A 21541-nucleotide genomic window follows, 5' to 3' on the forward strand; every position below is an offset into this window, starting at 1 on the left:
TAGAGAAGGCATAACTCTTATTCCTTAAAGAGACCCTCAAGCCAAACTTTATCTCCAGGGCTATCACTAAAGGACACTGGGTTAAAGGTGTGTGTGTTTGTGTACGCTTTCACTGCAGCAGCACAGTAAAGTACAGTATGACCATTTCTCTCCAGTAAACTGAGATACACAGTTACATAACAAAAACATATTGCACATAGAATTATACATCAGTTTTCATAGATGTCCCACCTCTATTTCTATAGTCCCATCCTTACAGCACTGAAAGCGAATTACAGTGGTGGATATTGGCTGACTATATTTAGGATCCGACTGAATACAAGCTACTGGCATACCATGCATGGACATCAACAGAGCAGAGTTTGAAACAATATACATTTATTACATAGCACACGCAGGATTATCAAGCAGATTATCAAAAGTATAAATATATTAACCAAAATAAAATACAAAAATCATGGGCACAAAAATGTAGCTCAATCTGAGGTACAGACAGCAGTCAAACATACATCCAATCTCTGTAGAAGCACTAGATATTGAAGAGTTCCTCATCCAATTTGAGGTCAAAGCTCAAACGTCATTCAGAGGAGAGAGAGAGGGGGGGGGCGGGTAGGGGAGGAGAGAGATGGAGAGAGAGACCACTTTGCGAGCTACAGCTCAACAGTATACTTGAGAATTGCTTGGAAAGCACAGATGCGCTGACCTTGCTGCATGCAGGTGTCAGTGCTCTGTCAAGAGGAACAGACAACAACTGGACCAGAAGCTAATGAAGTTCAGTATAGCAGTGACCTCATGGGGGAGAAACACAGTGATATTGATATTCATGATTTCATAAAGAAATGTTGTCTCTTTCCGAATTAGCACTCTATTCCCAATATCATGTACCAAGTAGTGTATTAAGATGACACTCTATATGGAATAGGGAGCCAGTACCAGCCTTAGAGGGTGGAAAATGTGACAATGAACTAAAGGATAGTGGTGGTAGAGGGTCCTAAGCCTAAGGAAGGAGGCTGTATCTTATATTAATTACACTGTCTATGCGAGAAGTCTTCAAATAGCTATTACATTTTTTTTTATAAAAGGAGAATAAAAAATGGACAGCCCTCCAGCCTCCTAAATATTTGAAGCATTGTTATCTCCTCATTTTGTATCTTCAATTTAATCACCTTTTTCTCCTTTCTCCTCCTCTTCTGAGTACGAGCAGTACAGGCTTTTTGCAGCCTGCATTCTAATGAGGAAGAGTGAGGAAGGTTGTGTAACGAGGCGGTATGCTTATATAAGACGGGGGTTGTTGACAGAATGTGCAGGACCTGGGCTCTGATAGAGAGAGAGAGAGAGAGAGAGAGAGAAAATAGATTTTTAAAGGGGTGCTGCCCATGCTAATAAGAGCTTTCTGGAGAAACGCAAGCCTCGTCGGATGTCCTGTGTGGTCCTATGTGGCTCAGTTGGTAGAGCATTGCACTTGCAACGCCAGGGTTGTGGGTTCGATTCCCATGGGGTACCAGTACAAATGAAAATGTATCCACTCACTACTGTAAGTCTCTCTGGATAAGAGCGTCTGCTAAATGACTAAAATGTAAAAAATAAAAGGTAAATGTCTGGGAGTCTTCTGATATTAGAAAAGACTATGTACAGAACACCACCCCCCAAATAAAGACATATCTGAATATGATTAGTGAACTATTGGGGGTGTGTGTGTACACCTCTGGCTGCTGCAGTGTTAGGAGATAACAGGCTCTCTCTTTAGGGGCTTTTCTTTTGGCATCCTATACTGTATTTGCGTTTGATTCTTGAAACATGACCTATTTAGGCGGAATGCTAAGCAAACACAACAGCATGGCTTCCCATCACATCAAACTGTGCATTATAAAGTTGTTTTTCCTCATACATGTATTCCTAGACATAAATATCTAACTTACAGATAACAACTCAATCAACAAAGCCGCTCTGAAGCATCACTTCAACTTTAACATACACAGGGAAAAGGTTGCTTATCAAAAATATAGTTCATATGTAGTAAGCCTTTCAATTATAGAGTACTTCATCTAGACTGCATGTTTGAATTACACAGTTGTTTATATGTAATAATATTTCAATTAGCCTACAGTTGTATGTACCGGACCATTCAGTTATAAAGTAACTCATCTAGACTGAATATTCTACAGTCATTCATATGTATCAAGACATCGTGTTACAATATATATACAGAAGTTTATGAGTACTGAATTGAGATGTCTTTCATAAGTAGTTGTGAACTTTGTTGAGCTGTGTTTCTTAGCAAACAGCATTGTTCTGTACAGTAGTAGTTGATGTGTACAGTACTGCGTTGAGTTGCCATGTGTTCAGGTGTATTTCACCTTCACACAGAAGGTCTCCTCCGTGGTCTCCTCCTGGTTGTTGACATAGATGAGGATCTCCTGGGCACCAGGACTTCGGCTGGGGGCGAAACGCAGCCCGATGCGGTATGTCTCCCCTCCTCCAATCTACAGGGAAAGAGCAGGGTTGTGTTCATTAGGTACCAAATGGAAGAAAAACGGACAGAAACAGGGACGGGTTACCAGAGCTCGTCCAATAAGAAACAAAAATGTTATTTTTTTTTTTGTGGCAAAAAGTTTTGTTAAGTTTAGCTACAGTGTGACATAATGAATGGCATCCAGGTTTCAACCCACAGGTGCACTGTAGCAACTGGGTTGTGTTCAGTAGGGTGAAAATGTTTTGAAATGGGGAGGTACGACCTGATCTCGTCCAATAAGAAGATAGGTTTTTGTGTTCCTTTGAAAAACCTTTTGCTACGATGTGTCCTACTGAACTCGACCCTGGACATATCTCTTCTGTTATACAGTGCCTTCAGCAAGTATTCACACCCCTTGACTTTTTCTACATTTTGTTGCGTTACAGCCTGAATTTAAAATTGATTAAATTGACATTTTGTCTCACTGGCCTACACACAATACCCAATAATGTCAAAGTATAATTGTTTTAGGACATTTTTACAAATTAATAAAAATTAAAAGCTGAAATGTCTGTCAAGTATTCAACCCCTTTGTTATGGCAAACCAAAATAAGTTCAGGAGTAAAAATGTGCTTAACAAGTCACATAATAAGTTGCATGGACTCTGTGTGCAATAATAGTGTTTTACATTATTTTTCAATGACTACCTAATTTCTGTACCACACACATACTATTATCTGTAATGTCCCTCAGTCGAGCAGTGAATTTTAAACATAGACTCAACCATAGAAACCAGGGAGGTTTTCCAATGCCTCGCAAAGATGGGCACCTAAAAAAAAGCAGACATTGATGCACCTTTGAGCTTGGTGAAGTTATTAGTTACACATTGGATGGTGTATCAAAACACCCAGTCACTACAAAGATACGGGCATCCTTCCTAACTCAGTTTCCGGAGAGGAAGCAAACCGCTCAGGGATTTCACCATGAGGCCAATGGTGACTTTAAAACCGTTAGAGTTTAATGGCTGTGATAGGAGAACACTGAGGATGGATCAACAACATTGTAGTTACTCCACAATACTTGTTAGGCCTACTGCTGCTAGGTAGCTCTCTCTCTGCTCTCCCCCTCCCCTCTGTCTGTCCTTGATTGCAGGAGTGAAGTCTGGTGTGCGGGAGTCAGGGTTCCAGCTGCAGCTCATTCACCATAATCACCTCAGCCTTTAAGACCCGGTCAAACTTTCCACTCATCGTCAGATCATAGTCAAGACAACCATGTTAGTCTCGCTGCCGACTCAACCTGTCTGTTTTCGCTCTTGTGTTTTTTGGACTGTTTATTTACTTTTTCTCCTGTGCCACAGATATTTGGAACCTGACTCCTGCCTCCGCTTCACTCCTGCCACCACCATCCTGCTCTCCACTATCGGGCCTCTCCTTTGGACTCACCACGGACACTAGGACATTACGGTACCACACCTGCCCTGACCTGGATCTGTACCCTCCCTGTAACCTGGACTTGCTCTTCCCCATTTATTGGAAACCTGGACTATTGAACATTATAATAAACCTGTTAAAACTTCTCTGGCTTGGTGTACTTGTCTGCATTTGGGTTCTATCCAGTTAAATCATAACAGTATGATCTGACCAACATGAACCCAGCAGACAGTAGCCCGGATACCACCCCAGAGTGCACTCAAATTTGGACTGCCATAGCCAATCAGGGCATTCTACTTGGCCAACATGATACCCTGTTTAAGACGATTGCTGAGGACAGTCAGGTGCTGCTTAATCAGGTTCAATTACTCACCAATCAAGTGTCTGCCCTTACTACCCCTTCAGCCCAGATCAGAGAGCCTTTTGTTCCTGCTCCAGAGCGCTATGACGGGAACATGGGAACCTGTGGCGATTTTTGACTCAATGCTCGTTAGTGTTTGAACAACAGCCCTCACCTACGCCTCAGAAAGAGCCCGTATTGCCTACCTTATCAACTCTACTAGCGGTTCCGCTCGTGCCTGGGGATCCGGCGGTCTGGGAGAGTCAGTCGGACATTTGCAACGCTTACGTGGCCTTCACCACGGAGATGAGGGAAGGTTTTTGACCACCCCTGCACGAGGCAAGGAGGCTGCGAAACGGTTGTTTTCTTCGGCAGGGGGCTCGTAGAGTGGCGGAGATGGCAGTGGAGTTTCGGACTTTAGCAGCAGTGAGTGGTTGGAATGACGAGGCATTACAAGGAGTGTTCATCAATGCTTTGTCTGAGACTTTAAAAGATGAATTGGTGTCATATGATGAATCGCCTACGGCTGGATAATCTTATTTCACTCACTATCAGGTTGGATAATCGGATTCGGGAGCGCCGCCGGGAGAGGAGTGTTAGTTCCAAGCAACCTGTCTGTCATCAACAAACTCCTCCCTGCATCGTCCCTACGGAGAGAGCCGTGTCTTCCCGAGTCGATACGAGGAGCACTGAACCCGAAGCCATGGAGGTGGGTCGTGCACGGTTGTCCTCAGAGGAGCGTGCACGTCGGATTCAGGCTCGGGTCTGCCTGTATTGTGGAGAAGCTGGTCATTTCCGTTCCTTCCTGCCCAGTTCGTCCGGGGAAAAGGGCCGGCTCATCATTTATGGGAGAAGTTTTGGTGAGCCGAGCAGCGGATTCTTCCTCTTCTCCCCGCATTCTGCTCCAGGCATCCCTCCAGTGGCAGTCCCAGAATTTCTCTGTTAGTGCGCTGATTGACTCTGGTGCCGACGAAGCTTTTGGATAGAGAGTGGGCTCAACAAATGGATTTGGAGACTGTTCCTATGGACTGTCCGCTGCAGGCTAAGGGTCTAAATGGACAATTGTTGACCCGCATTACCCATCAGACTGTTCCTGTTTGTCTTAGAGTGTCGGGGAAATCATCAGGAGAACATTCAATTCCATATTATCGACTGCCCACAGACTCCCCTGGTCCTTGGTATCCCTGGCTCATAAAACACAATCCACACATTGATTGGGTGACAGGTAGCATTGTTTCATGGAGCACATTTTGTCATGTGAATTGTTTGTGTTCTGCTCAGACTCTGCCAGTACTGTGCCTCAACCTCCACTGAGTCCATGGATCTTTCTGCTGTTCCTGACGTGTATCATGACCTGGCATCCGTTTCTGCAAACACAGAGCTACTTCTCTTCCTCCTCACCGGCCTTACGACTGCGCCATTGACCTCCAGCCAGGAGCCCCGCTCCCCAGCAGTCGCCTGTACAATCTCTCCCGGCCGGAGACGGAGGCTATGGAGAACTACATTCGGGACTCCTTGGCGGCAGGTATTATGCGTCCTTCCTCGTCACCTGTAGGAGCGGGATTCTTTTTGTTGCTAAGAAGGATAAGACCCTCAGACCCTGTATTGATTACCGTGGACTTAACAACATCACCATTAAGAACAAGTATTCTCTGCCTTTGATTAATTCTGCTTTTCCCCTCCTTCATGGTGCTACCATCTTTACGAAACTGGATCTACGAAATGCGTATCACCTGGTGCGCATTCGTAAGGGTGATGAATGGAAGACTGCCTTCAACACACCCTTGGGACATTTTGAGTATCGGGTTATGCCTTTTGGGTTGTCTAATGCCCCTGCTGTTTTTCAGGCACTAGTCAATGATGTCCTTCGGGACATGTTGAATCGGTTTGTTTTTGTCTATCTGGATGATATCTTGATTTTCTCAGAGTCCTCCCAGGAACATGAACTGCATGTGCGCCAGGTGTTGCAAAGGTTGTTGGAGAACAAACTGTTTGTGAAGATGGAGAAATGTGAATTTCATGTGTCTGAGACCTCTTTTTGGGTTACATCGTAGCTCAGGGGGAGCTGCGGATGGACCCAGCTAAGATCTCTGCTGTCACGGACTGGCCAGCTCCTCTACCCGCAAAACAACTTCAACGATTCCTGGGGTTTGCGAACTTCTATAGGAGGTTCATCAAGGACTACAGCCGCATTGCGGCGCCACTCACCGCTCTCACCTCCATCTCACGACCGTTAGCTTGGGAATGAAGGGGCCGAATCAGCGTTCGAAGAACTGAAACATCGCTTAGCCTCGGCTCCCATTCTGATGCAGCCGGACCCCGACCGCCAGTTTGTCGTGGAGGTGGATGCATCCGACACTGGGGTAGGTGCAGTGTTGTCACAACGTTCTCCTGAAGATAACAAACTGCATCCCTGTGCTTTTCTCTCAAGGGAAACTTTCTCAGGCAGAGAGGAATTATGATGTTGGAAATCGTGAACTGCTCGCCGTTAAGCTGGCTCTCGAGGAGTAGCGACATTGGTTGGAGGGGCGGAACAACCCTTCATCGTTTGGACGGATCATAAGAATCTGGCTTACCTCCAGTCAGCGAAGTCAGCTCAACCCCCGTCTAAGCCAGGTGGGCACTATTTTTTGGGAGATTCAATTTTTCTCTGTCTTACCGTCCTGGGTCACGCAACGTCAAGCCGGACGCCCTGTCTCGTGTTCATTCGGCTGTTGATACTGGTAGTAACCCTGAACCCATTTTGCCTCCTACCTGCAGTATTGCAGTCATCACATGTGACATCGAGGGGATTGTTAGACAGGCTCAACATCATCACGCTGACCCTGGGAGGGGTCCTCCTAACCGGATGTTTGTCCCTGAGTCTGCTCGCTCCCAGGTACTTCAGTGGGCTCACTCGTCTCCCCTTACCTGTCACCCTGGAGTTTCATGGACCCTTGACTTTGTGCGACGGAAGTTCTGGTGGGCCACGATGGAGGCGGACACTCGAGCCTTCATTGCTGCTTGTACGGTATGTGCACGAAGTAAAAACTCCACCCAGGCCAGCGCTGGTCATCTACGACCTCTACCTATACCCAGCCGGCCCTGGTCGCATATCGCTATGGATTTTGTCACTGGACTTCCCCCCTCATCTGGTAAGACTGTCATTCTTACGGTGATTGATCGTTTTTCTAAGTTCGCTCATTTTTTGGCCCTACCTAAACTGCCCACTGCCAGAGAGACGGCTGATATTTTGGTTGAACATGTGTTCCGCTCTCATGGTCTACCCACGGATATTGTCTCTGACAGGGGTCCCCAGTTTGTCTCCCAGGTGTGGAAAGCTTTCTGTAAAGCTTTGGGCATTACATCCAGCCTGTCCTCTGGATATCACCCCCAGACCAACGGGCAAGCCGAGAGAGCGAACCAGGAGATGTGTCACTGGGTCTAACCCTGGGTCATGGAGCTCCATGCTCCCCTGGGTGGAATATGCTCATAACACCTTGACTAACGCTTCCTCTGGTTTGTCTCCTTTTCTGTGTGCTCTGGGTTATCAACCTCCCCTGTTCCCTTCCCAAGAGAGGGAACTGGCGGTACCCTCGGTGCAGTCCCACATGCGCCGCTGCTGCAAGGTCTGGAGGAAGGCCAGGGTAGCTCTGTCCCGAGCTTCGAGCGTACATGCAGAGGCAAGCCAACCGTCACCGGTCCCAGGCTCCCGGTTACTCTCCTGGTCAAGAGGTATGGCTGAAGTCACGGGACCTTCCATTGAAGGTGGAGTCGAAGAAGATGGCGCCTCGTTTTATAGGACCGTTCAAGATACTGTCTATTGTTAACCCCCTGCGCGGTTAAGCTACAGCTTCCTGCCTCCCTACGGGTTCATTCCACCTTTCATGTTTCCCAGATTAAGCCTGTGTCGGTTAGCCCCTTTGTGCCCGCCTCTCTCGTCCCCCTCCTCCGCCCAAGATCGTGGGTGGGGGTCCGGTCTCTACACTGTCCGCGACTTCTGGATGTTCGCCGCCGGGTCGTGGGTTTCCAGTACCTGGTGGATTGGGAGGGTTATGGTCCTGAGGAACGTTCCTGGGTGCCCAGGAGCTTCATTGTGGATCCTGCTCTGGTTCGTGAGTTTCATAGGTTACATCCTGATAAAGCCCTGTCGGCCGCCAGGTGGCGTCCGTAGAGGGGGTACTGTTAGGCCTACTGCTGCTAGGTAGCTCTCTCTCTGCTCTCCCCTCCCCTCTGTCTGTCCTTGATTGCAGGAGTGAAGTCTGGTGTGCGGGAGTCAGGGTTCCAGCTGCAGCTCATTCACCATAATCACCTCAGCCTTTAAGACCCGGTCAAACTTTCCACTCATCGTCAGATCATAGTCAAGACAACCATGTTAGTCTCGCTGCCGACTCAACCTGTCTGTTTTCGCTCTTGTGTTTTTTTGGACTGTTTATTTACTTTTTCTCCTGTGCACAGATATTTGGAACCTGACTCCTGCCTCCGCTTCACTCCTGCCACCACCATCCTGCTCTCCACTATCGGGCCTCTCCTTTGGACTCACCACGGACACTAGGACATTACGGTACCACACCTGCCCTGACCTGGATCTGTACCCTCCCTGTAACCTGGACTTGCTCTTCCCCATTTATTGGAAACCTGGACTATTGAACATTATAATAAACCTGTTAAAACTTCTCTGGCTTGGTGTACTTGTCTGCATTTGGGTTCTATCCAGTTAAATCATAACAATACTAACCTAAATGACAGTGAAAAGAAAGAAGCCTGTACAGAATATAAATATTCCAAAACACGCATCCTGTTTGCAATAAGGCACTAAAGTAAAACTGCAAGAAATGTGGCAAACAAATTAACTTTTTGTCCTGAATACAAACCATTATGTTTGGGGCAAATCCAACACAACACATCAGAGTACCACTCCTTATATTTTCAAGCATGGTGGTGGGTATGCTTGTCATCGGCAAGGACTAGTGAGTTTCTGTATTTCATTTTCAACATATTTGCAAAAATGTATAAAAAGCTTGTTTTCACTTTTTATTATGGGTTATGGTGTGAAGTAAAACAATTTTTAATCCCTTTTGAATTCAGGCTGTAACACAACAAAATGTCCAATAAGTCAAGGGGTATGAATACTTTCTGAAGGCACTGCAACCTTAATATTCTTTAATGACATTTAAAAGAAGCATATGTGATGCGTTTTTAGATTATTGCTTTTTAGGTGTATTTCACCAGAGTACTATAGTACATTGTTTATAATCCTCTTGCTATATTTACGCCACGGCATTTGACTGTGATTACAACACATAATATCTATTAGGGATGTGTGGCGATACGACAACAATAGATTTGTGTAAAAGCTCAAATCAACAAAACGGTTTGCCACTATAATTGGCTCATTAGAGGAAAGTCAACTGGAATTAGTCATTTTGTAAAAAAGGGACATTGTTTTCTACAACACCTGGTGTTCCCACCATACATTGTAAGCTCTTGAAACGACATGCTCTTTGTATTGTTGTTTTGTTGTTCTCTTCCTCCAAATTAACTCCAGCCAGTGTGTTGTGTTATGCTTTGATTATTACCCGAATTCCATATGCTTATGGTTTGTTTGCACCTCGCCGCTCTGTTCATTATTTGGACATTTTAATAAAGACTAAATTCCAATGGCTGCATTTCGTGTAATGGCCAGCTAAGATATATGGTTCAATGTGTGAGATTTATCCGGTAATTTCTGGAAAACTATAATATCGATCCTTGCTCTGCTTTTTTTGCTTCCCAATTGTTTTTATTATGGCAGGGTAGTTATCTTTTGTGGTAGGGAAAATTACTATATTCAACATTTTAAAGATATAGACCACATCAATTGAGCCTGAAGCTATGTTGACTAAATGGAAAACACAGTTGGTTATTTTTCCTCACCCCCCTCTCTCTCTCCCTCTGTCTCTCTCCATTTGGTTAAGCATCATCTGCATGCAAGCGGTAGAAACATAAACAGATTTTTTAAGGAGTTCATTTTCCATTGGCAGCCTGTTCATTTAAATCCCAGTGATTCTATTTCCATTTACACCTCTGCTTGCTCTATGAGACCGTCTCGCAAATGACAGCGAACGAAAAGCCAATGACGTTGAGACGACTTGTTTACGTCGTGATGTTTATGACCTGTTTATGGAGTCAATTAATCTCCTATGAGACACTGGAGCTAATGACAGAACATGGAAAAAATCTACAGCTATAATGGACGTGTTCTATTATTCATATTAGGTCAAATCAATTCAAATAACATTTTATTGGTTGCGTCTACAGATCTGCAGATGTTATCGCAGGTGCAGCGAAATGCTTGTGTTTCTCGCTCCAACAGTGCAGTAATCCCTAGCAATAATAAAATTAAAATAAAATAACAATACACATAATCTAGAAAAATTAAGAAATTAAGAAATATCAGAACGAGTAATGTCAGAGACCGGAATATAAATATATATATATATATATATATATATATATATATATATACACTGAACAAAGATATAAATGCAACATGTAAAGTGTTGGTCCCTTGTTTGATGAGCTGAAATAAAAGATCCCAGACATTTTTCATACGTATTTCTCTCAAAGCGTATTTCTCTCAAATGTTGTGCAGAAATTTGTTTACATCCCTATTAGTGAGCATTTCTCCTTTGCTCCCAAGTGGGTGGACCTTTGCCCTCCCACCCATGGGTGCGCCCCTGCCCAGTCATGTGAAATCCATAGATTAGGGCCTAATTTATTTATTTCAATTGACTGATTTCCTTATATGAACTGTAACTCAGTAAAATCGTTGAAATTGTTACATGTTGCATTTACATTTTTGTTCAGTATACATATCATATACACTGAGTAAACAAAATATTAAGAACACATGCTCTTTCCATGACAGACTGACCAGGTGAAAGCTATGTTCCCTTATTGATGTCACTTGTTAAATCCACTTCAATCAGTGTAGATGAAGGGGAGGAGACAGGTTAAAGAAGGATTTTTAAGCCTCGAGACAATTGAGACATGGATTGTGTATGTGTGCCATTCAGAGGGTGAATGGGCAAGACAGAATATTGAAGTATCTTGAACGGGGTATGGTAGTAGATGCCAGGCGCACCAGTTTGAGTGTTTCAAGAACTGCAACGCTGCTGGGTTTTTTATGCTCAATAGTTTCTCGTGTGTATCAAGAATGGTCCACCACCCAAAGGACATCCAGCCTAGTTGACACAACTGTGGAACGCTTTCAACACCTTGTAGAGTCCATGCCCCGATGAATTGAGGCTATTCTGAATAAAGGGGGTCCAACTCAATATTTGGAAGGTGTTCCTAATGTTTTGTACACTCAGTGTTTATAAATATATATACATATAATGGTGTGTTTTGTATGTAAACATTATTAAAGTGACTCTGTACATAGGGCAGCAGTCTCTAAGGTGCAGGGTAGAGTACTGGGAGGTAGCTGGCTAGAATGGTGACTAAGGCTAGTGGTGACTGTTTAACAGTCTGATGGCCTGGAGGGTAAAGCTGTTATTCAGTCTCTTGGTCCCTGCTTTGATGCACCTGTACTGCCTTCTAGATGGTAGTGGGGCGAACAGGACGTGGCTCTGATGGCTGAGGTCCTTGATGATCTTCTTGGCCTTCCTGTGACACCAGCTGCTGTAGATGTCGTGGAGGGCAGGCAGTGTTCCCCCAGTGATGCGTTGGGCTGACCGCACCACCCTCTGGAGAGCCCTGCGGTTGCGGACGGTGCAATTGCGTACCAGGCGATGATACAGCCCGACAGGATGCTCTCAATGGGCCATCTGTCCAAGTTCGTGAGGGTCTTAGGGGCCAAGACAAATTTCTTCAGCATCCTGAGGTTGAAGAGTTGCTGTTGCACCTTCTTCACTATACTGTTTGTGTGAAGAAGGTTGTTGGTAATCAGGCTTACCACTGTTGTGTCATCAGCAAACTTGATGATTGAGTTCGAGATGTGTGTGGCCACGCAGTCATGGGTGAACAGGGAGTACAGGAGGGGGATATGGAGAGATTAAATATGTCCGTAAACACATAAACTAACGACTTGTTAGTGTCACTGGTCTGCCCCAGAGCCAAGAACTAGAGAGAGATCGGACGTGTAGTTAGCGGATTGTATTCATTCGATGTAGTCCTTTTCAGTGTCAGTCTGGTGTCTTCCGTTTAGTGCATAATGAATACGGTCCAGGTACAATACGACACCCAATTACCTCCAGGCAAGTTTGAAAACAGAAAAGGATGGTCTCTCTCCCTCCCCCTCTCCCTATTAAATGTCAGTTTGAACAGAGACATGACAAGAGGGCAGCGTTGTGCTTTGTTGTGGTGCTCACCTCAAAACGGTCCTCTTTAAACTGGAGCAGGTCAGGGTGGTCTGACCGTAGCAGGAGGACACGGCTGGTGGGGTAGGGATTGGTGTAAGTGATCTTCCGGGTGCTCCCCCGACCCCCTCCCACCGGAGCACACATTTCAAAAGCCTGCCAGAAGAGCGATACACAACACAGGTCTAGGATCAGTTAAGCCTCCTCAGAATTCTATCCTTAACCATTAGGGGGGAATAAAAAACTGACCTTAGATCACATCTATGGGAGAAACACTATTCTAGAAACAAATAACACTCCCAGTAGAAACATGCCCTTAGAAACAAGTCTAGGATCAGTTTAGTTTTGATCAGATCCTGACCTCAACCCATTAGGGGGGTAAATGAAAAACAGACCTTAGATCTGTCTGTAAAGCATGTGAAACAAGTGACACAAATCCAAATGGTGCAATAGAATTAATATCAGTGTAGAATGCAACAGAAAGACACATGTTGACATTCGAAGCAAATAGCTGGTATGGATGAAACGGAGTCTTATTCATTAGGCACCAAACTGAACAAAACGGACTGAAACAGGGATGGACTACTAACTGAACATAACCAATAAGAAATGCTTGTTTTCCTTTTCCATTGCTAAACGTTTTTCTACGTTGTGCACTAATGAATATGAAACCTTATCATTTAGGGGCTGTTCATCGTTCGCCCCTGAGAGAGAAAGGAAACAGGGCACACTATCAGATTGTGAATCTAAAATTGGTGATTATATCAATGCTTAGAAGAAGGTGCCCAGATTGACAATACGGAGAGATAAAAGAGAGTCAGAGCCATTGAGGATTAAAGTCACATAACATTATGTGCATATAAAATCGTACAATCTCACAGACGCACCAAAAACATATGATACTGTTATTGTGAGCTCCACGAAGATCTCACAAAAACAGTCTCTTTATTCATAATTTAGCAGAGGATCATAACAGTGGAGAGCAACAAAAGAATGTTATTTCGGGTGCGTTTCTTGTCATCGTGACATCATAAGGGGAATAAGGGTTCCACTGCATTGCACACATCTTTGTGAGACTGCACTGCGCCATTCAGTCGTTCAGACAGTTTCAGTACCCATCTAGGAGATAATGTATGCTAAGGTTATAACAGCCAAACTATAGGAGACACCTTTAAAGAGCATGGCACTAATCCCAAATGGCACCATATTCCCTATATAGTGCACTACTTTTGGCCAGGGCCCATAGTGCTTTGGTCAAAAGTAGTGCACTATGTAGTAGGATATATGATGCCATTTGGGATGCAGTCCATGTCATTACCCAGCCATCTCCAGTGCCAGGAATCCCTCTCTCTCCCTCTCTTTATCTCGCTCTCCTTTAACTGCAGGTGCCCTTTATTGAACATCTTTTGGGGACACATTATCCTGCTTTGACCCACAGTGCAAGCGTCTGAGTGTGTGTGTAATAGGTCCATGTCTGTGTGTGCGTGTGAATAAGTGTCTATGTGAGAAAGAGAGAGAATGAAAGAATGTGTATGGGAGAAAGAGAGCTAAAGACAAAGAGAGCAAGAGAGAGCGAGAGAGTGAGAGACAGGCAGAGAAAGAGAGCGAGAGAGGCAGAGAGAGACAGACAGTGGTGGTTTCACCTTGGAGAGGATGGGCAGGCGACAGGTGAGGCTGAGGAGCCAGGAGGCCACCAGCATGTGTTGCTCCACGTCCACCACGGTGAGGTAGCAGAAGCGGCTGCCCGCCCGCAACGGACACACACACAACTGCAGGTCCTGTACCACGCCCGGGAGGAGGACAAACACCTCCGCTGGGTCCACCTGGGAGAGGGGAGGAGGGAGGGAAGGAGGGAAAAGGGGGGGGGAAGAGAGAGAGAGAGACAAAGGGAGAGAAAGGGAGGAAGGGGAAGAGAGGGAATTGGGGATTGGGGGAGAGAGAGAAAGAGAGATGAGATGGGGAGAGAGAGGAACATTGCTCCCATTCAACCCACTCAAAACACAGAACCTGCTCAATAGGTTCAACAGCCTTTGTAGGACTCGCTCTCATGTAACAATACATACTAGTCAGATTACCTGCTAAGAGCAACAAAATAATCAATTGCAATGTTGTCTTTGAAATATAGACTAGAACCAGCCTCTAAATGAGTTATTCATTAAATATTTATCTTTGGTGAAAACATATAAAACATGCATATCCTTCTCTACAGTGAGCATGACTTTATTCCACAGTGAATATAATAGAATAACAGTTGTGACAGTCAGATTAGATCATCCACATATAACAGCAACATTCACACATGAAAGATACAGATATCATTCAGCATTTCAAAATGAAGGCCAGTACAGTATGTCATTCAGTCTAGAGTGAATATAGACTAAGGTTGCGTCTGAAATGGCACCCTATTGCCTTTATAGTGCCCCACTTTTGACCAGAGCCCTATGGGCCCTATATAGTGCACTACTTTTGACAACAGCCCATAGGGCTCTAGTCAAAAGTAGGGCACTATGTAGTGAATAGGGAGCAATTTTGGACGCACAGCCTAACTCTATCAACAATGGTGGCAGAGAGACACCGGACAGCCAGTTGTACCTTGAGCTCCTGCGGGTGCGAGGTGTAACACCGGACCTTCCGGATGGCTTGGGTGCCCCGTATTACCAGTGATTGACAGGTTCGCTGGCCAGTCACACAGCTGATATCCACCCGTTGCAGGAAGTGCACATATACTTGCCAGATCTGGGCAGGCACCGCCAGCCACTTATCACTATGGAGACATCAGGCGAGAAAACAATTAGGTCTCAGAGCGAATCGACTCATAACGAGAGAAGGAGGGGCGGAACTAATGATGAGTTGACTTATCTCTGTGACGATAAGAGACATCAGCGATTCAGTCATTTTTGAGCACCTTGTCTGATAGCTCTGGGTTGCATCCCAAATGGCACCCTATTCCCTATAAAGTGCACAACTTTTAACCAGAGCTCTATGGGCCCTGGTCAAAAGTAGTGCACTATATAAGAAACAGGATGTCATTTGTGACGCAACCCCGGGCTAGGAGATATCATAGGAATCATTCTCATTGCTTCGAGTTTCAGTTGACTCTGATAGTGGTGATTCCAGAATGAGCTGTGGCTATGGAGGTCAAAGGTTGCCTCTTCAGCCTAATCATCCCTCTCCTGAGATTACAGGCCAGGGACAAGAGAGAAGTCGTCCCGTTCGGAGTTTGATGAGGAAAATGGATTCTGCCATGTGAAGCAATCAGCCCGGTGAATCCGACATACTGATTAAATCAATGAGATTAAGGCCCCGCATGAGCAATCTAATCAGAGGATCATCGCCGGAACCAACGGCCATCAGTTTCATCCACACTGGGATGGGTAGGATGGGGCAAGTGTGTGTCAGTGGCGACCCTTCCATTATGGCATTAGGGGCGGCGACGCACTTGTGATTGGTCCGAATTTTTATTTTATTTTAAATAGTAAAAATATATGTTTTGTACAATTGATATGGATACAATAGTTTTTTGTAAAATGTATATGGATTACGCTTAAAATTATCATTGAAGTATGGTAAATGTGTGTACATTTTACTGTTTAAAAAATATATTGTTCAAAACAAGCTGTTACCTACTACTCTGCCAGCAGCAGCTCCGGGCACCAGGGCCTGGTGCCCAGTGCTCGGATTGCATTGCCAGCTTTTACATTGCTTGTTATTTGTGTGTGTGTGTGTGTGGGTGGGGGGTTCAAGTCACAGCACAAAGTAAATGGGCCGTCCTCAGGCGCTGAAATGAGTACCCAGATCATCTGGATCTGCTCTGTCAGGTACTCAACAGATGGTGCTAAAGAGCTAATTGCAATTATCTTTCAAATAAACAAATCAGACTAGTCATTGGGAGCCTGGGACCTGATAAAACGGACATCCATTTCCAACAACAGTTGAAGGACATAGGGATGCAGTAGATAGAACCTTCTCACAGACCTGGTAGGACAAAAAAAGCATGGCTCTGTGGCTGCCAGCAACACAGTGGCGACATGTTGTGTGGACTAAAACAAGATAAAACCGTGTGTGTCACAAAGCATGATCAACTTAATTAGCCAGCTATTAGCCAGTAAATAGCTACCGGTAGCTTGCTAGTTCGCATGCCAATTTCATGTGCATCTGAACTAATAACTTAAAATCTGAATTATTAAAGATGCGCTATGCAGAAAATACACACAATACTCCATAATGACAAAGTGAAAACAGGTTTTTATACATTTTTGCAAATGTATAAAAAATATAATAAACAGAAATACCTTATTTACATAAGTATTCAGACTCTTTGCTATGAGACTCGAAATTGAGCTCAGGTGCATCCTATTTCCATTGATCATCCTTGAGATGTTTCTACAACTTGATTGGAGTCCACCTGTGGTAAATTAAATTGATTGGACATGATTTGGAAAGGCACACACCTGTCTATATAAGGTCCCACAGTTGACACTGCATGTCGGAGAAAAAACCAAGCCATGAGGTCGAAGGAATTGTCTGTAGAGCTCCGAGACAGGATTGTGTCGAGGCACAGATCTGGGGAAGGGTACCAAAAAATGTCTGCAGCATTGAAGGTCCCCAAGAACACAGTGGCCTCCATCATTCTTAAATGGAAGAAGTTTGGAACCACCAACACTCTTCCTAGAGCTGGCCGTCCAGCCAAACTGAGCAATTGGGGGAGAAGGGCCTTGGTCAGGGAGGTGACCAAGAACCTGATGGTCACTCTGACAAAGCTCCAGAGTTAGTCTGTGGAGATGGGAGAACCTTCCAGAAGGACAACCATCTCTGCAGCACTCCACCAATCAGGCCTTTATGGTAGAGTGGCCAGACGGAAGCCACTCCTCAGTAAAAGGCACATGACAGCCCGCTTGGAGTTTGCCAAAAGCCACCTAAAGACTCTCAGACCATGACAAAAAGATTCTCTGGTCTGATGAAACCAAGATTGAACTCTTTGGACTGAATGCCAAGCGTCACGTCTGGAGGAAACCTGGGAGACTAGTCAGGATCAGCACAACGACCCTAATCACACAGCCAAGACAATGCAGGAGTGGCTTCTGACACAAGTCTCTGAATGTCCTTGAGTGGCCCAGCCAGAGCCCGTACTCTGGAGAGACCTGAAAATAGCTGTGCAGCATAGTTCCAAATTTCAGCTCTGCTAGAGCTGCCCCGGTCAACTCTAAGTGCTGTTAATGTGAAGTGGAAATGTCTAGGAGCAACAACGGCTCAGCCGCGAAGTGGTAGGCCACACAAGTTTACAGAACGGGATCGCCAAGTTCTGATGCACGTGAAAATCGTATGTCCTCAGTTGCAACATTCACTACCGAGTTCCAAACTGCCTCTGGAAGCAACGTCAGCACAAGAACTGTTCGTCGGGAGCTTCATGAAATGGGTTTCCATGGTCGAGCAGCCGCACACAAGCCTAAGACAATGCAATGCCAAGCGTTGGCTGGAGTGGTGTAAAGTTCGCCGTCATTTGACTCTGGAGCAGTGGAAACGCGTTCTCTGGAGTGATGAATCACGCTTCACCATCTGGCAGTCCGACGGACGAATCTAGGTTTGGCGGATGCCAGGAGAACGCTACCTGCCCCAATGCATAGTGCCAACTGTACAGTTTGGTGGAGGAGAAATAATGGTCTGGGGGTGTTCGGGCTAGGCCTTAGTTCCAGTGAAGGGAAATCTTAATGCTACAGCATACAATTACATTCTAGACGACTCTGTGCTTCCAACTTCATGGCAACAGTTTGGGGAAGGCCCTTTCCTGTTTCAGCATGACAATGCCCCCGTGCACAAAGCGAGGTCCATACAGAAATGGTTTGTTGAGATCGGTGTGGAAGAACTTGACTGACCTGCACAGAGCCCTGACCTCAACCCCATCGCCCAACATCAGTGCCCAACCTCACTAATGGTCTTGTGGCTGAATGGAAGCAAGTCCCCACAGCAATGTTCCAATATCTAGTGGAAAGCCTTCCCAGAAGAACGGAGTCTGCTATAGCAGCAAAGGGGGGACAAACTCCATATTAATGTCCATGATTTTTGGAATGAGATGTTCGACGAGCAGGTGTCCACATACTTTTGGTCATGTAGTGTATCTATGTGTGCATGTGTGGTGTGTGTGTGTTTATGTAGGATACATACGTGAACACTGTGACGAAGAACTTTCGGATATGCGGACTCGGACTGCCCGGCACTTTCAAATACACATCTTGAGGCTCGCCTTGTGCCTGTCAAAGAGAAATCCCATTGAGGTTTATTGACGCATTTAGTGGAAATTCACTCTTTCGTGGAATGTTTTCAGTGGCCGATACCCATGTTATGCAATTACAAATGTCTTTCAAAACACAGCAGTAAGCCTCTTTTTGAATTCTGAAACCTTGCACATTTTAGTTTTCGTTAGCAAATCGGTTACATAATTCAACATCCATTCCTCGGGGGAACACCTTTTTGTTTCATCCCAGCACTAACAATTTAGATTAAACTAATCAAGGGCTCGGTGAACAGATGATTAGTGCTGGGATAGATAAAAATGTGAACCCCCTGAGGTTACCCCCGGGAAATGGAGTGAGAGTTGCCGTCGTAATTAACTCACACACCCCAGTTTCAGCGCTGGCCCGATTATCAGAGCAAATGATTCCATTCATTCTCTTACCAACATCTTTGTTTCACAGATGACGTTGGGGTCACTGCAGCGCACTGAGATCTGAGACCCAGCATCTGTGTCTCCAACTGGTGAGCACGGCCAGGCCAACACGCCAGACAGAGACAGAGAGAATTGGACAGGGAGATAGATAGAGGGGGATAAAAGAGAGGGAAAGAGAACAAAGAGAACAAACTGAGCATTTAGTGCACAACTGGTGGCGAGTGTGTGTGTGTGTGTGTGTTTGTCTGTGACTACATCTCTTTCTGTGTATGTATGTGTGTGTGTGTCTGCAATTGCATCTCAGTGTGTGTTAGCGTGTCTGTCTATCTGTGTGTGTGTGTGTGTGTGTGTGTCTAGGCTAAATGGGGCTAATAGTGGGCACCTGGCGTTCTCTCCCAGGGGGGCAGGCGCAGGGCCTTCTTTAGAAAGGACAGCTCTGGCTGGTAGAAGCGGAATGTCTGGTCGATGGCGTGCGGCGTGGGCTCCACGCTCACCTGGCAGATGGCCAGCGGCTTGCCGTCCTCTGCCCTGAACGTCACCTGCGGGTAGGGTTGGGGAGGGGGAGGGAAGGGTGGATTATAAAGGAAAGTGGAGGTTTCATATTGAAAAAGGTAAAGTTTGAGGAGAATAATGCTTACTACTGCCTGTAGCGAAAGTAAACAATGAATTATCGTGGATGCTGTTATTACTGGCCCACATAGACAACTCAAGGTAAGAGCAATTTAAGTTAGAGGAGAATGCTTTATGTAGTCTTGATACAGTTACAATAAACTTAAGACGTATACTATTTGAACCCAAGTCTGGTATAGATACACATTGTTATAGAGTGCAAAGACAGGACCTCTCATTTGTGTTATCACGCACACACAGTACTGCTGGTGTGAGCAGGATTTCTGTCTGTCAGAGGTCAGTTTCCATTAAACCCACTGAAACTGACACACAACCCCAACAGCTGTCAGCAGGCCAACACTGGCACCACCCACAGCACTTTCAAACGCATCATCAAAGGGGGACAGAAACTGGGGCCTGTAGGTAATCGGGGGCTCACAATGTGTTTAAAGTCAGGCTTGACTGTAGTTTGAGAGTCTCGCTTTAACAATACACTGACTGTGATGATAGATTGGGTTGCCATATGTTATCATAATGAGTTTAGCAGGTTCTATTGGGCATAAGTCCAGCCGATTTTAGAATTCATAGTGTAGGTCAAAAAGAGGGTTGTTGGCACAAGAAAGTTATAAAGCATTATATAACTGCAGGCTTTAAGAAGTGTTACCTTTGTTTTCTTATCTAAAAACTGTGAGCATTAGGTTGAGTGTGCCTGGAGTGCCCAATGGCAGGGTTTGCACTATTCCATTTATTCCAACGCGTCAGGCAATCTCAATCAAGCGCAGCAAAACCTACTTGTCCTACACTGTCATTACAATGCGAGTGTCTATATAACTACAGTACCATGTAAACACATAGGTATTTGGGACACTTACAGTATTTTAAAGTGAGACCAAATAAACATTTGATGGACGCCATGGGCTAAACACTAAACCAGACTTAACTAAACCAGGATTAACTAAACTTAATTGAGGAAGGCAGGAATACAGGTAAAGTAGAAGATTGCTCTCTAAAAAATCAAATCAAATTGTATTTGTTACATGCGCCGAATACAACCGGTGTAGACCTTACAGTGAAATGCTTACTTACAAGCCCTTAACCAACAATGCAGTTTTAAGAAAAATAAGTGTTAAGTAAAAAATAGATTAGTAAAAAAAATTACAATAAATAGCAGCAGTAAAATAACAGTAGCGAGGCTATATACAGGGGGTACCGGTACAGAGTCAATGTGCGGGGGCACTGTTTAGTCTAGGTTAAAACAAGCTAAAACTCAAGATTCACAAGGTTTATAAATAATCTAGTTTGTGAGAGGTTTATATACAGTACCAGTCAAAATTTTGGACACACCTCCTCAAAAGTTCTACAGCTGCACCATAGAGAGCATCCTGACTGGTTGCATCCCCGCCTGGTATGGCAACTGCTCGGCCTCCGACCGCAAGGCACTACAGAGGGTAGTGCGTACGGCCCAGTACATCACTGGGGCCAAGCTTCCTGCCATCCAGGACCTCTATACCAGGCGGTGTCAGAGGAAGGCCCTCAAAATTGTCAAAGACTCCAGCCACCCTAGTCATAGACTGTTCTCTCTGCTACCGCACAGCAAGCGGTACCGGAGCGCCAAGTCTAGGTCCAAAAGGCTTCTCAACAGCTTCTACCCCCAAGCCATAAGACTCCTGAACAGCTAATCATGGCTACCCGGACTACTTGCACTGCCCCCCCACCCCCACCCCA

At 45.2% G+C, this 21541-nt stretch overlaps 1 protein-coding gene across 2 annotated transcripts in view; it reads right to left on the reverse strand.

Annotated features, from left to right (window-relative positions):
* Positions 1 to 1518: 1518 nt before the first annotated feature.
* LOC121545583 (nephrocystin-4) overlaps positions 1519 to 21541 on the reverse strand; it is a 181482-nt gene continuing 161459 nt past the window's right edge. For both annotated transcript variants that reach the window (XM_041856236.2, XM_041856235.2), the window contains exons 23-29: positions 19590 to 19746; positions 19217 to 19293; positions 18706 to 18791; positions 15136 to 15307; positions 14187 to 14366; positions 12556 to 12699; positions 1519 to 2483 (exon numbers count right to left, since the gene is read on the reverse strand). In XM_041856236.2, coding sequence (XP_041712170.2) covers positions 2343 to 2483; positions 12556 to 12699; positions 14187 to 14366; positions 15136 to 15307; positions 18706 to 18791; positions 19217 to 19293; positions 19590 to 19746 — 957 coding nt within the window. In that variant the 3' untranslated portion in view covers positions 1519 to 2342. The remainder of the gene's footprint in view (positions 2484 to 12555; positions 12700 to 14186; positions 14367 to 15135; positions 15308 to 18705; positions 18792 to 19216; positions 19294 to 19589; positions 19747 to 21541) is intronic.

Source organism: Coregonus clupeaformis, chromosome 30, assembly GCF_020615455.1.
Source record: "Coregonus clupeaformis isolate EN_2021a chromosome 30, ASM2061545v1, whole genome shotgun sequence".
Classification (NCBI taxonomy): Eukaryota; Metazoa; Chordata; class Actinopteri; order Salmoniformes; family Salmonidae; genus Coregonus; species Coregonus clupeaformis.